The sequence below is a fragment of the Corvus kubaryi genome, unplaced genomic scaffold (assembly GCF_017639235.1).
Source record: "Corvus kubaryi isolate FWS band 111438036 unplaced genomic scaffold, C.kubaryi_AGA036_p1.0 split3-131, whole genome shotgun sequence".
Taxonomy (NCBI): Eukaryota; Metazoa; Chordata; class Aves; order Passeriformes; family Corvidae; genus Corvus; species Corvus kubaryi.
In genome coordinates, this window is record NW_024582083.1 from 1,888,990 (window position 1) to 1,904,626 (window position 15,637).

General features: G+C 36.7%; 1 protein-coding gene across 7 annotated transcripts in view; it reads left to right on the forward strand.

The window, feature by feature from the left end:
• The window catches only part of PALLD (palladin, cytoskeletal associated protein), a 192,933-nt gene that overhangs the window by 139,862 nt on the left and 37,434 nt on the right, over positions 1-15,637 (forward strand). For 6 of the 7 annotated variants that reach the window (XM_042014995.1, XM_042014998.1, XM_042014997.1 and 3 more), the window contains one exon: positions 13,862-14,557. The exons of the other annotated variant lie outside the window; for it this stretch is intronic. In XM_042014995.1, the coding sequence (XP_041870929.1) occupies positions 13,862-14,557 (696 nt within the window). The remainder of the gene's footprint in view (positions 1-13,861; positions 14,558-15,637) is intronic. 7 annotated transcript variants of the gene reach the window in all.

Genomic DNA, 15,637 nt, shown 5'->3' on the forward strand with positions numbered 1-15,637 from the left:
TACACATCTCTTTTCTTAGACATTATGCAACTCCCTTGCTCTGTGGTTGGTGACATTTAAAAGGTGGTTTTCACTAGAGAGTTTCTTTCCCATGTTGTGCCGGGAGATCCAGCTCTATGTTCTAATCCTTTGCCGCTAACTGCTGGCCTTATATGATGATCCTCACTGAAGGGTTTGTGGACACTTCTGAGTGTTTAAAGCAAGATGTTAAGTTGCAGAGAGGTTTCCTATTAAGGAAAAGTGATGTAATGTCAGTGGAGCACTGCCAACTTCTGTCTGCTCATTTTATTTATATTAGCTGCATACCAAAGAAAATGCTCCATAAAACACGAGTGCTCCTTGCTATATTTAGCCAAGCTAATATACTAATACCAGGAGATTATGTTTATATGCAATTGAAAGAACTATAAAAAGATTTGGGAACGTCTTACAGAAATAAAACAAGTTTAACTTGGGAAGAGTAAATGCTACATTTGCTCCAGGTGCATAAAAAGATTCTAGGGTATTTTTTTTAACATTTATACTTGCAAGATACGTATTTGTCTGCTGAAAAACATTGTTTAACATTTTAATTGAACTATTTTGCCGATTGTTAGGGAACATAAAGTAAAAGGAAGTTAATTACATTGATCTGAGCTTTTTTAGCCTAAGAAATTCAGATGTCTCACCAATTAACCAATTGGCAAGATTGGTGTGATTAAAACCAGTATTGCCGTTCCTGTTCCAGTCTGATCTTCTGGTCTGAAATGTTCACATTCATCTTTATACAGAATATAGTGCAATACTGTGCTTTTTTGGCAGTGTTTAAAATCAGTTTGGCATATCTTTGTTCATCACCTTCTCTGAGTTTCTTTAGGACTACTTTTTAAGTGAGTAAATGAGTCTCCTTTTAAATTAGTAGATTTTTTTCCCCCCTGGCTTGTGTTCAACTCTTTGTTCTACAGCTGATGGTGTTGATAAATAATCACAAGATTTCTTCCTGACTCTAACAATGTTACTTCATAATGCTGTTAAACCATTTGACCTTTTCTATTAATTCTACTCCTACATGGTGACACTAGCTGGGTGTGGTAGTGTTGGAACTATGGATCCTCCCTGATACTAATTCCACCTAAAAGAATATTCCCCATTGAGAGTAGCTGAGTACGTTTGTTAACTGATAAATAAGAGCTGTCATACTAGTTAACTAACTCATAATGTAAATGAAAAAAAAAAGATACTTTAATTAAATGCTAAGTCTAGTGTGGCTGTGAAACCATGTGATGTATTATGAGTTCTTCAGTTATCTCATGAGCTCCTAAGTTGTGGGCAGGGGAAAGAATTTTGGGTAGTGTTATTCTAATTGCATTACTGAGGATGCGTTGAACATTTTGTGTTTTCTGCTCAAATCTGAGTTGCTTGTCTTCATTTTGAAGCCTGTGGTTTATTGGGATGACTCCTAAAGATGCTCTTTAACAGAGTCTTCATACAGTCTGACATTTAGCATCAAATTTACACACCCTGAACTGCACTCTGGAGGTTTCACTGACTCTCTAGGAGGCTGTACTACTAGTAATGTAAGTGAGATGCCAGAGAGGAGTGATGAGAACATTTGCCTATGTATCTCCTTTTGACTAGAAGAATTAGAGCAACATGATATCAAACTGAAGTGCTGTTAAGGCCAGTAGAAAAAGGCAAAGGATCTTTTAGTCATATCACAAATCAAGTATTACCGTTTTACACATCTGGAGCTTGTTTTGGAATATAAAGCTATGTCATATATAGAAGATTTGAAAATGATTGCGAGATTCTGTTACTATTTCCAAGTATGCAGTTCTTTTCTCATTCAGTCTGAGTGATTCATTGGGGAAGTAGATCATGCTGCTAAAAATCATGAGAAAAAATTTTGAGTCAACCAAGGGTCGAAAAACATTTCCTGCAATTATGAATTATGTGAAACTAGGACTTTTGCATTACTGATTCCTCTTAATTTCAAATGTAAGATTTTAAACAGTAGACAAATTTAAACCAAACAAAGAATCTTGAATCATGATATGCCATTTCTAGTATTAGGCTCTTGAGGGCAAATGTTCTCTCTTGTGTAGAAGATCAGACATAACTCATCTGTGAAGTATTGCCTGGACAGTGTACAGCAAGAATTATGTGCTATCAATTCTTGCTTAGCAAAGTTTGTTTCCCCATTTTTTAAACTAAGGCCTGGTGGATTACTGATTATTTAAGTAACTTTAATATTGAAGTATTGAAATTAATTTGGAAAACTGCAGTCTCTGAAGGTTTACGAAATGACCAAAAAATGGACGGCTTCAAACCACATTGCCTTTGGGGCGTGAGAATGTAATTAGTGTGGTAAGTCTGAGTGCATGGACTTGTTACAGTTTTGGCATGAGAAAAAGGATGACTGTAGGGGAATGTACTTATTTTCCTGCAAACAAAAATACTAAGCAGCAAAGTCATTCTGCAAATCACGGTGCTCACTTTCTCTGGTATATACCACTACTAGTTGGAGAACTTAAATGTCCTTGCCTTATTTTGTGCCTTTATGATGAAAACTACTATATTTTTAAATGCTTTCTGGTTTCTCTAGCTTTTTGGCTTTTTAATTATTCATTTTTCTGCAGTAAGTGATTATCATATTTTATATGAATTGTCTAATCAACTAGCTGACCTCAAATCATCCTAATGCTTTTGTTATTGTGTACCCTTTTGTTCAGTGCTGTGCTAGAGGTTTCTACCTGAAATAGAATAGGAATAGGAGGATCCTTCAAGTGAAAAACAGGATCAATGTACTGTGTAAGTTTTATTTGTGGCTACGGAGCAGCTTAAGTAAACTGGCCCAGAGACACAAGGATCGTGCAGGTTCTAACACCTGGAATAACTTTCCTTGAGTTCACAGTAGAAAACTGTAGTATATGAGGTTATTTTACACCAGTGTTTTCCAGAGCATGAAGCATGGTTTTCCAGAGAAGCTAGTGTATGTAGTGGGGTAGAAGGTAAAGTCATGAATTTTGGTATCGTACACCCTAGGTAGGTCTTCCGAAGCTCCCAGGGGGTGGTGGAAATGTGCTGGTAGCCCAAGGGATGAGGCAGGGAAACAGATGAGAAGGCAGACCAGCATTATACCACAATCTGAGTACTGCTCAACTGCTGAGTGGAAACTCATAGTGAATACAGGAAGAACAGTATGATCCATGCTGATGCTGACTTTAGTGCTACCAATTTTGGTACTGTCAATATCCCTCTGTCTTTGAAGTAACCTGGAAGTCCAAAATTACATATTTTATATGGGACTATTGGTTGTTTATCAAAGCACAACCTGATTTTTCTTTTTCTCTATTTCAGCTCTTTTTTGAGGTAAATGATACTTGGAGTCCAAGCTGTTGTGATACTTGTAGAGAAGGTTTACACTCAATTAGTGTTGACTTCATTGTGAAAGATAGGTACTGCTACTTTCACATCTTGTTAGCACTTAGAGTGATGGAAACAAGGCATGGATTATTTTTTTCAGTTTACTAACAGTGATTTACCAATAGTTTCCAAATGTAATATAAGTACTCTAGTTATGTTAAGGAAACAATTTATATATAGAATCATGGAAGAGTTTGGGTTGGAGGGGACCTTAAAGAACATCTAGTTCAAACCTTCCTCCTGTGGGCAAGGAACATGGGCAGGAATAAAGTGCACATACAATTCAATGTAAAAACCTTTTTCAATGGGGACAATAAGGACAAAACAAACCACTGTTGGTCAAGATAAACCAAATTGCTTTATAAATATTTATTGCTTTATAAATATTCCTTTACTGTAGGAATAGGTAAACCACTCTTCTTGTCAACCATTCTGGAATGTTCATTTTAACATAAATCTTACCTTAATAAATACGGAAAAATATGAACCCTTATATCAGACAAGAGCTGTTTCTAATATTATTTCTTTGAGAGTGTCCAGCTCCAGGCTAAGAAGGTGCATGAGTCATCAAAATAATGAGTTCGTAAAGAGAGAATCATCATAATTGTCAGACAAAATTGTTTTAAATCCTGAGAAATACACTTTGTAACTAGCTTTTCACAAACTACTCTGTGATCATACTGAAGACAAAAAAAGACATGTTTGTTTTGTCTGGGAGGTTTTTACTGCGAGGCAGATGGGAGGAGTGGAATTAATTGATTTCTAGAGGTCAGCTGCAGGCAATCAAATAGGAAAATCTGTACTACAGCATAGAAATAGTAAAAATGCTGACTAGGGTAGGTCAGTGCATTGTCTCTGAATATGTAAATGTTAAATAATATGCAAGATACCCTATATTTTATATATATATTACACATCAGTTTGTTGTACACTTCGAAAGTGTAAAGAAATCCTATAAAGAAATTCCCATAAATCAAATAAATTAATTTTCAGCATATTGTTTAGAAAGAGATGTGCCTGACTTACCAGAAATTGACACACAAAATATAAAGCCAGAACCTCTTGTGATATACACACTTGCTTTTAAAAGCCTCTTAGATTGTATGGTTTGCCCAGATGGTAGTTTATACATCTACTCTGTGTCTATAGCCTGCATTAGCAAATAGTACACAGAAATAAGGGTGGCTCCATAGAGTGAAGAAACATGCTGAGGGCATGATATCTACACATTTCAGGGTCACTGAGTTTGGGGTTTTGGTTTTTCATTTTGAACTAGCTCTAATGTGTTCCATGGACTGATGCTCATTAGTGGCTTAGCTCATTTCATCTGATAGGAAAGCAGTTCATGTTCTCGAGAAGCTTCTCATGGATGCAAACTGGAGAAAAAGAAAGTGGGAAGCAGTTGGAAATTTGCTTTAAAAGCACATTTCTGACCCAAGTGAAAATCCAAATGCAGATGTGTCCTTACTGTTCCCTTAAGAAGTGCAGGTTCCTTGGTTCTGGCTAGTCATCATGTTGCTCACAATTTTATTGGGGAAAAAATGAAACGTAGTCCTTCCTTTTGTTTTCTCTGTATGAGAAGGCTGACTGCTTTCACTGAGAGCTAAGCAAGACTCAAAACAGTTTTAGAGAAGGGACCAGCCACTCATACTCATTGCACAGTATTTGTCTGTAACAAGTGTTTATCATTACACGTTTGCCTGTAAAATTCCTTCTTTTTTATGTGATTATATATCACTTAAGGTGCAGCTTAATTCAGAGAAGTCCTTACTATACGTCTCCCATACTCAAGGTTGTGTGCTATACTAAAAAAACAAATAGTACTTGAAGTGAATCATCTTTCTGGAATGTATTTTCACTCAAAAGTACAAAAGAAATTATTTGCTCTGTCATTTATACATAAGGTATTCCATTTAAGCTTTCCAGAGCAATATATTGTAAACTAAGCTAGCAGTTAAAAAGAAATAAATTCTCACCATTGCATCACTATATCTATTCACAAGGAAAATTCTATTTAAAATTATGTGTTGCCATTGCAAGAAGCTCATTCAGGTTGTATGTCAGTGTCCAAATTTGTGTAACACCAGTATACATTGTTTCTCTTTGTGATGACAAATGGGGATGTCGTTAGTACTGGTCAGATCTGTTCAATTGTTCAGGAGCATGGTATATTCTGACTACTTAAAAGCAGCTTTTGACTGCAGTGATCTCTGTGTACTGTATGTGGATTTTGCCTTTGCTTAGTAATCCTGCTGAAAGGTTTCAATTTATTTTTTCTGTTTTAACCAAGCAATGGGGAAATTATGTTTATAATGCCCTTGTAATAAGTAGCAGCTCTTCAAATCTGAGGGTGCTTTAGCAACATTTTGGCTATCATAATTTTTGTTTTCTCTTTTCTACATCAGGGAAGATGACTCTTAAAAACAAACAAACAAACAAATTCAACCTCCAAGCTCACACTTCTGACGTACATGTCTGGCTAGATAAGCAGTGACAGTGCCCTGTAAACTATTTATTTTTAGGGATATAGCATCTTCTCCTGTATCAAGCTCAGGATATAATTATGTTAGGATTGTATTGGTTGAATAAATGTCACAAAAGTTGTGAGCAATGCTGCAATGTTATTTTCAGTTTCTAGTGCTCCTGACAAGTAGGCTGAAAGATTATTACTGTCTTTAGCAGTTGATCTTGCTTCCTGATGCTCCTCCTCCTTCCATAAAAGTCAGTGTATGTTGTTGAGGGGGTTATTTTTGTGTGCACAGAAGGACTTCAGGAAGAATGGTATAGCACTAAACCTTTATGGCATTAAGATGGAGCTGACACCTAAAGTAAGTCTGTCATATTGTTGTAATGGAAGAATTGCAGAAGTATATAATTATTTCACATAAATACCTGTTCTATGTATTTATTTCCTTTTCAGTTGTTCCTTTTCATATGGTGGTTTAAGAGTAGGGTACCTCCACTGAGTTCCAGTAACATAAACTACTGATGTGTCAGCTGGTAATATCCCAGCTTTACACGAGGCATCTACCTGCTCAAATGTCAGAACTGTTTGTGAATACAGAATAGCTAATAAAAGGCCCTACATTTTAGGTTTTAAAGCTACCTTAGTTTTTTGAGTATTTTTAATAGAGAGTTGAAATTTTAATTTTCTTTAAAAACACATTGAGAGCAACTGTGTATTCCCTTTAGTGTCAGGACATCCAGTAGCTACTCAGTTTTTTCCCTTTTTAATATATTATCCATTCTTCCTCACAAAAGTATCTATTTTGATAGTACAAAGCAGTCATCTTTATATGTAACGCAAAGAACACACTTGACAGATACTGGAATGTTAATAAGCCCACTGCAACAGTTGTGGAGTAGGAATAAAAAAAAGCAAACCTCCTAACTTTGGTCAGTGGTAGATGAAATGTGATGATTTGTAGAGCATCTTGTTAATCAAATATATTAAATTTAAAATAAATAGGTAAATTTTAAAAAAGACATTTGTGCATGGGCTGTTTCAATGAGAAAATGTATTGTACTACATCATTTTCTTCTGTTCACTTTTGATTTTAGGCTAGCACAGTTTTTCATACTTTGATTTCTTTTTTTTCTCCCCATATTTTCTTTGAATATATACCAGTCAGCACAGAACATAACCTTCTACATAGAATAGCATAACCAGAGGCAGAAGACCTATTTTTCTGTTTGCAGGCCAGTTCATTCCTGCATTCCAAGCAGTGATTTCCTACTTGGGCCGATTCAGCTGTTGATTGGAACCTGTATTGTAATTAATGTCTCAGTACAATTTACCTCTTAATAACATGACACATTTAGCTTCTTTTATCAGTAAAACCTGTTACCTGTGTAATATTTTAACTGTTATGTCCATCACTGGATAGCCCATGCACCAGTTGTGCAACACGATTGAATTCCCAAGACAGACAGATTTTTGCCTACCAGACCAATTCCTATGATCTAACCTTACCAGAGATATGACGTTTAGCATTTTTGCTAAAGCTGTATTGTATCTTTATGACTTCTGGGAACAATGAATGTGCACAAGAGCACCATTTCCTCTCTTTCTGTACCAAAGCTAAATGTGTTATCTCACTGATGCATGTTTTGAAAAATGTCCCTGCAGTGGTATTGAGGGGTAAAAAATGGTTCCTGTCTCTAAAAGAATGGCCTGTGTTTACTGAATACTGGCACTATCTCTACTGCTGGTTTCCTTAGCACAGAAATTATCTTGATGTGTTTGACAGATAATCAAACCAGAGTGGAAAATGGGCACAGCTACAACTGCCATTTTTTAGGATAGATAGAAAAGTTTTTAACAGCCAAATTACAGCAGAACTTCCTTACAAGAGAGTTCACAAACACTGCAGATGGTTTATACCTCTCATCAGTGTGTATGAAGTTCCTTAGATGAAAAGTTAAGCTAAGCTTCACAGTGTGCTCATAACACAGACCCTGTGTTAGTTCTGACACAGTACTTCTTCTTCTTCTAGGAGTGTGTTAGGTTACAGTGAAACTAATTATAAATGCTCTTGTGTATTAACCTGAAATATGGAAAATGTTTGTGTGAATCTGCATTTTCAGATAGTTAAGCTTTGAAGGGAAAGTAATAAAAATGTTAAAGGGTTGCAGCTGCTGGAGATTCTAGTTATAGTTCTCCAGTTATTCAGCATGAGGTTTAAATTGTAATGACAACCTGCATACTCTCAGTAATGTGTCACTGTAGACAAAATATACCTCTGAATATTTTCAGGCTAGAACCCAAACTGATGCTGGTTTCTGCATGTTGTTGTTGTCATTCCCCCTATCCTGTCCCCTCCATCACCTGCCTAGCCCCCATTTTTATTTTAACTGATAATTCTAGTCTTACATAAATATGAATCTTTGCAGCATTTAAAACAGCCCACAATTTTTTTTTCACAATATAAGGGACTGTTCAGCCTCATAAAACCTGAAGCTTGTCTAAATGTATTTGTATTGATACAGCCTGGAGGCTGTCTGTGTGTTGGATACATAGTAGTTTTTGTTAAAAGAGGCAGCTATTCTCCCTTTACTTCACATTCTTGCTTTGACATATGTGTACATTTTTAACATTTCTAAAACTAAGCAAACATTTCTTCAGTGGATAGTTTAGCTGGAATTACTTTTGTATTCTCAGCATTTCTTTTCAGTACAGCTGTTAATTAATTCACTGGTAGATTAAGTTAGGTTTGGGGTTGGTTTTTTTTTCATTTTTAACAACTCTCAATCATTGATAAGTTTGGTGGAAAACCTTAAATTATATTAGGAATTTTGTCAAGAGCAGAATTCCAGATATCAGTGATTACTGTCACAGTACCATTTATATCAGTAAAATACAAATGTTGTGCTTGTAGAAAGCAAATTAAGTGTCTTGAAGAGCTATCTTAAGAGCTACCTGGCAAGTCTGTCCTGCCAGCTGCTGGGAGCCATAGATGCAGAAGCAGGTATCCAGTTGGGCTGCCCAGGAGCTAGAGAGATGTAAATACATGTGTTACACTCCAATTTTAATAAATTAACAAATTATTTTAAAAAAATCATCCTGGATTTTATTGTATGAATACCTAAGTTTAGAGATAAATACATCTAAATGTACACATATAAAAATACATCTATACAGAGAGAGCTGCTGACGCGGAGCTCAGTGAGAGGAGCCCTTGCCATTTAATACAGCGTAATAGTGACTGTTTCCCTTTTGGTAGAGCTCTGGCTTAATTCCGAAGCAATAATATTGAGTTAGAAGCTTGATCTTCATTGGAAAGTAGAGTTCATGGAGGTGAGCAGTTGTTACCCCAAATATACAGAGATTTTCTGGTATTGTTTTTGAGTCTTAATTTAGAAAAATAGCTCAACGTTTTAAAGTTGTGCTCAATCCTGATTCTTTTTCATTTAAAATATTCCTGTAACTTCATTCCAGTGGTATGTTTTGTATCTTGCTGTAGAACTATACCATCTGTTTCTCAAAGAGCAGGTCACTGGTAAGATTGTGAAGGGGCCAGTCTGCTTTTGCTCAGGAATGACTTGAGACAGAAGGGAGCTCATTATTCTTCCATACCTGAGATAAATAGGACTCTTTCTTTCAAACAGAAATTGCTTTTCTTTGTCTGCTTTCCATTTGCTCCTTTTCTTTTATTAAGATAAGAGGGACAAAATTGGGAATTTTAGAAAGTTATAGAAAACATCACTTAATCTTGGTTCTTTACCTGTGGTCATTTATTTCAATTTACTTTGTATAATGTGTTGTAAAACACTGATTAAATTTCAATGCCCTTGCATACTTTTTTTGTAAACACTAACTTGGTAGAGTTCATTTTGTGTATGAAGGCTTCAAGGCTCGAACAGCATTTCTCTACCTTTGGAGAACTTCCCCTTCCAAGAGAGGTAGTTTGGATAGAAGGGTTTCCATATGAACTTTGTATTTAAAAGGTAGACAGAGTTGATGCTTGAACTGCAAATAGTAAGATACTTGCCAGAACAGGGACATTGTTTCTCTAAATAAGTTTTGTAATGTAGGATAAAAGTAAAGTAGGTATATATCCTAATATTGGAAATATGTAAATGAGCCTAGGAGAAAATTTAAGTAGGAGGGACTTATTGCATCTCTGAAAATGCCATCTGCTGGAATGTTCACTGCAATCCAGTAGCCAGTTCTTGTTGAGACTTGGAGGGATATACAGCCACTATGTATGCCCCCTCCTTGACTCCACTGTGTCCAGGCATTTGGAGTTACAGCTCCTGATGGGGAACCAGTTTAACTCTCAGTCACAGACTGCTCTATCTATTTTCAAAACAGTGTGATACAAAGAGGGTATCAGGAAGAAAAAGCATTATGAAAATGGGATAAAAATATAAACCAGCCTATTTAAACCAAGTGCATACCTCCAAATACGATTTCTCTAGTTGCTGTTAAATGGTGGTGTATGTATTGGCACCCATAGTTGTCCACCAAGAAACCTGATGTCTCATGTCTCTAGTCTTCCCTTTAAACATCTGTTTTCAAATGTTGCTTCTATCTCTTAGCTCTGAAAGTCATCACCTTCCTGAGCACGTTCTGAGTGCCCAATACCAAACCTGCACGGCATGAAGCTGCTCTTACAGGCAGTGTGTCAGAAACCTTGCCTCTGTTGTAACTAATGTCTGCTTTCCTTAAAATGTTACTGCCTTATTGCTTGCATTTTTGAACAGTTTTAGCATACCTATTAGATCATCTGAAAATGTATTTAAATATCTTGGTTAAGAATATCTGGTATTGGAAAAATATCACAAATTCTAAAGCAGAACTTTTGAACATATTTATGTACTGCTAGGCCTGCTTTTCAGTGAGTTGATGAAATTTCTCGATATTCATTTTACCCTAGCAATGATTTTTTTTTATCACTTACCTTTACCATTTACTGACTGAATTTGCTAAAAAATTACTTTTAAATGCTCATTCTTGTATTGTTGTAATTAATTATTTGGCAAAACAAAAAATTCCACATGAGAAAATAAGTTTATGCTCTATTGTTTAGACAAGCTTGATGCGTTCCCTGAAAGCATGTGTGCCCTTTAAAATTACAAAACATATTTCAGCTAATTGGAAAGAGGATGTAATTACAATTAAACTAGTTTTTCTTGTAATCTCATCCAAAAACTAAACTCTTTTAATTCCCTCCTTTGTTCCCCTACTGATGAGGGCTGATGCCCTCTCATAATTTTGGCAGCTGGGCTCTCCCTATCTTTGTCACACAGTGTTATCTTTCAGGGACCTACCTGTGTAGAACTTCCACCACTGATAGTGTCATTCCAAAGGAACACTAGCAAATTGATATTCTTTCCTCTTCTTTCCTTCTTCATTATGACACATACCTAGGATACCTCTCCTCAACAAAATAATATGGCAATGTCTGATTTTAGAAGAATAGCTCTGAGGTAGAGAACATTCCTTGGCAGACAAGGATTGTGCACTTTTACAACTGGCATGAAAATTTGCTCTAAGATGGTCTTTGTGGATTTTTGCCACATGGACTGATGTGATAATGATCGTGTTTGCATGTTATTTTTCAAGCAAACAAGCACTCAATTTATGCAGATTCTAGGCTGACCAAAAGCTGTTCAACTGGAATCAATACTGTCCTGAGCTAATAAACCCTGATCTATAGGCATGCATATCCCTGCGGCCTCAAGTCAGGTGTGTGAGAGCAGAGCAGCCTTGGTTTTGCCTGTCAACGTTTTGTAACCATACACTGAATCTGGTCTCTGCTTCTGCCTGGCAGGGTCAGCAGCAGTGCAGCAGCAGTGCTGCAGTGCTGCACTTGCATTGACAGGGCCATAGATGGGCATTTGTGGGATGCTGCTGGCCAGGCACAGCACCATGTGATTTGGCAAATGCAAATAAAAAGGTCTTAAGACATGACACTCCTACTTGCTTTCAGCACATGTTGGATAAACATAGGAGTGTTGGAGACAGCTAAGTTTCTTCTGTATTCAACACATCATTTACAGTGATGAATTTTCCCTTTTTTACCTTAGTCTGTCTGTAAAAAATAAAAAAAAATTAGGGTGATTATGATGAAAAATAAAATAACTATTATTTGTAAATAATTTTAGAGGTATTGGACAGTAGGTGTGCAAGTATTCAGGCTAAAGATGAAGAATGAGGTGAAAGTAGTAATCTTAGAGGATTTTCTCTGTCCGGTCAGACCCGTTTCTGTCATCAACTAAGAGAGTTGAATGATGATGGGAACTAAAATTGTGTTGTTTTAACCTATTTAAATAAAGGAGAATTTAAAGTAATTTCACAAAAATAGAAGAATAAGTTTCAGCCTGTGTTCTGTGGAGTGAAAAGTTGAACTGATAGGGATTTAGAGTCTCTATTGTCAACATTAAAAAATTAATTATGAAATTTACAAAGTGAACTGTAACATTCAGATGTTCTTGCTGCTAATTTATTTAAAAAGAAAAAATTAATCTGCTTTTAAGTGCTGAAATTTATATTGTTAGTGAGACATTGCTAGAATTGAACCATCTTTACAACAACAAGGAAAAAAGGCAACTGTTAAGTTACTGATTTTTCAGTTTTCTGCCCTAAAACAGCTTGCTCCCCTTATCTAAGCAATCTCCTTTGGTCTGAGATCATAAGCAGAATTATTGTCAGAAAACATTTTCTGGGAAATGTAGATGGTTGGAATATCAAAATTAATCTTCAAGTGGAAAACATGATGTTATTACCATTTCTAATTTTGTTGCTATCAACAAAAGTATGTTGTTGTGCCAGAATCATACATTCCTATGCCATGCATTAGGCAGACTGCTTCTAAAATTTCTGCTTAGATAACCTAAATTATATATAAACAATTACATACTTGTATACAATAAAGTATTTCTATATTAAATGTACAGAAAAGGTATATGTGCATATGCTGAAACTTTGTGGCTATCTGGAGTATTGAGATAAAGTTACGTTTTCCAGCTGAAAAACGACAATTTTTAAGCAAGTCAGTCTGATGTACTGTCAAATGATAGACCACACAGTTAATTTTGAGCTTAATGTCTTTCAAACAACTGTATTGAGACAAAAAAACCCAGTTCTGATTTATTTCACTGCTGAACATTTTACTTCTTTTTTTTTTCTTAATTAAGAGTTTTGAGTGCTTCTGCATATTAGCATTTTTAGTCTCTATTCTTCTTCCAGTGAATTTCTGCATTTCTAAATTAAATTCTTATTTCCATTTGAGCTGATAGTACTGCAATGCCTCAGAACCATATTAGTATCTACTAAGATTCGTCTCAGGACCTACAGTTGAAAATAAAACCAGGGAGAAAAAGTGGGACTAAAGACCTGGGGAAGCTCAGTTCATGGCTTCCCTAGGTTACAGATGTTTCTCAGAAGTCTTTGCTCATCTGCAGGTACATGGATAGTTCTAACACAGAAATTGGTCCTTTGTCTCCAAGTACCTCATTGAAAGTATGGTTGTAATTAGGTCTGTCTGATTGGCCCACAGAGGCTACAGCAGAAATTCAGCTATGGCTGAAGTTGTCACTGGGTAAATATTCCAGCCTTATTATTGAAACAGGGCCGTTGAACAAAAAGCACAAGAAAGAAAAAGAAACCTTGTTAAGAATTTCGTACTTTTACTGTTAATTCCATTATCCGGATTGTTCCTTTAAAATACCCTAAGCGCTTCAAATTGCCATGTAATTTACCTTTTTGAAGAATTGATGGTTCTGTTAAATTCTATGCTGTATACCCTTTTTCCTTCATCCTGAGGATAAAAAAATGGACTTTTGTAGCAATATGTTAGCTCTGAAGAAATGGAGCTATTCAACATATCTAAACACTTTGAACTTTCCCTGTATTTTGTCTTTCCTGGACTATAGATGAGTGGAACTTTTACCTCCTCCCCAGTCAGCACTGCATGTTGATCATCTTTTTGTCTATTTTTCCTTCCCACAGGGACCCCAAAAAAATACAGCAGCTGCAGAACCAAATTCGTCTGGAGCAAGAAAGTGGACCGTGGTATCGTCACCAACAGCAACCTGATCATCAGCAGCACTCTCCCTCTTCTCCTTCCTTTCCTCCTCCCCCCTCCTTCCAGGAGCTTGAGTCCAGCCAGTCTGCCATCTCTCCTGTGCCAATGAGTATTCTTAACTCTCATACTTCCCCAACCATGCAGTCTTCCAGCTCCTTCAATTATGCTCGGCCTAAGCAGTTCATTGCTGCCCAGAACATCAGCCCTGCTTCAGGTTATGTGACTCCATCTTCTGGGTCATCTACATCTAGTCTTCCTTCTCCTATGTCTCCAACTGCTTCTCAGAAACAGTTTGGTAGAGTGCCAGTTCCTCCCTTCTCTCAGCAGTTTGCTCCAGAAGGGGAATATGCCTGGTCTCCTTCTTCTCCATCCCCTCCACCCCCCCCTCCACCTGTCTTTAGTCCAACAGCGACATATCCAGTGTGTGATTCCTTTCCACTTCCACCTCCTCCACCCCCTCCTCTTCCTTCACTTTCTTCACCTTCCCACAGCCTGTCTCCAACTCCAAGATTTCCTAATTCCAGCCAGTCTCCAGCAGCTTTTCTCAGCTCCATGCTGCCATCCCAGCCACCACCCATTTCTGTCAACGCATTAGGCCTCCCGAAAGGAGTGACGCCTCCGTAAGTATCAGCTGATGAGCTCCTTGATGTACTGAAGATTGTAATGAAGATTATTTCACTTGCTTCATTTGTACTTTTCTAGGGTCCTTTGCTGTTAGCTGCTATCTGAGAGGGAGAGATGTGTGAATAAATTGCAAATGCATCTGTACTAGAGATGTGAGATAGTTTTTTAACCCTCACAGGAGTGAGGTTCTGAAAGAGCCCTACAGTAGTAACACAAAACATGAGAAGCTAAAGCTTTAGACTGGAGTTGAAGAAAATATGAAAGCAGCAGCAAAAGGCCCTTCCCAGGGCAGTGGAAGGAGATCCAAGAAAGCCCTTCTCATGGCCCAGTTCTTTTAAAGTCACATATTCAGTGATATTTGCAGTTTGTGTTCCTATTACATCTCCAGGTAGAGAAATACCAAGATAGTATCTTTCAGAAGTCCCTATAGCTTTGTGATACTGAAAATACAAGGTATTATACATCTGATAACAAAGTGGTCATAACAATTCATTGGTTTTGGCTAGAGATTTTGCTCTGAGGAAGTTTGGGAAAGTTTTTAGGAAGGGATTTAGAATAGCAGAGCATAAAAACAAACTGAATCCCTATCCTTAACAACTCTGCATACTTATTTTCCCCTATTGTGTTCTCTAAAGGCCAAAATAGTATTTTGGAGCATGTCAGCTCCCATCATAGATCAGTTTGTCTTTCTGCTGGCACTAGACTCATTCCATCCTTAGAGAACAAAGAGACATGCTGAAGAACAAAAATGAGAATAGCTGTATCCAAGGCTTATTTATAACTTTGTCCAGAAGTTTGTCTAAACATATCTACAGTATCTAGGTGACTTGCTCCGCTACATACTGTTGCAGTGGGAACTTCTGTTATTTCAGTCCAAGATATGAAAAGGAAGAGAAGGAAGAAAGAGGACAGATATAAAAGTAATTAGCCATGTATATGCTTTAAAAAGCATTTCTTTATCTTGATTTGTGTCATACAGCTCATTATGGAGTCTGGCCATGAAACTTTTTTAGGAGAAAAATTAATAAATAGTGCAGTTTGCCCTTGCAGTCATAATAGTTGTGATTTTCTGTCTT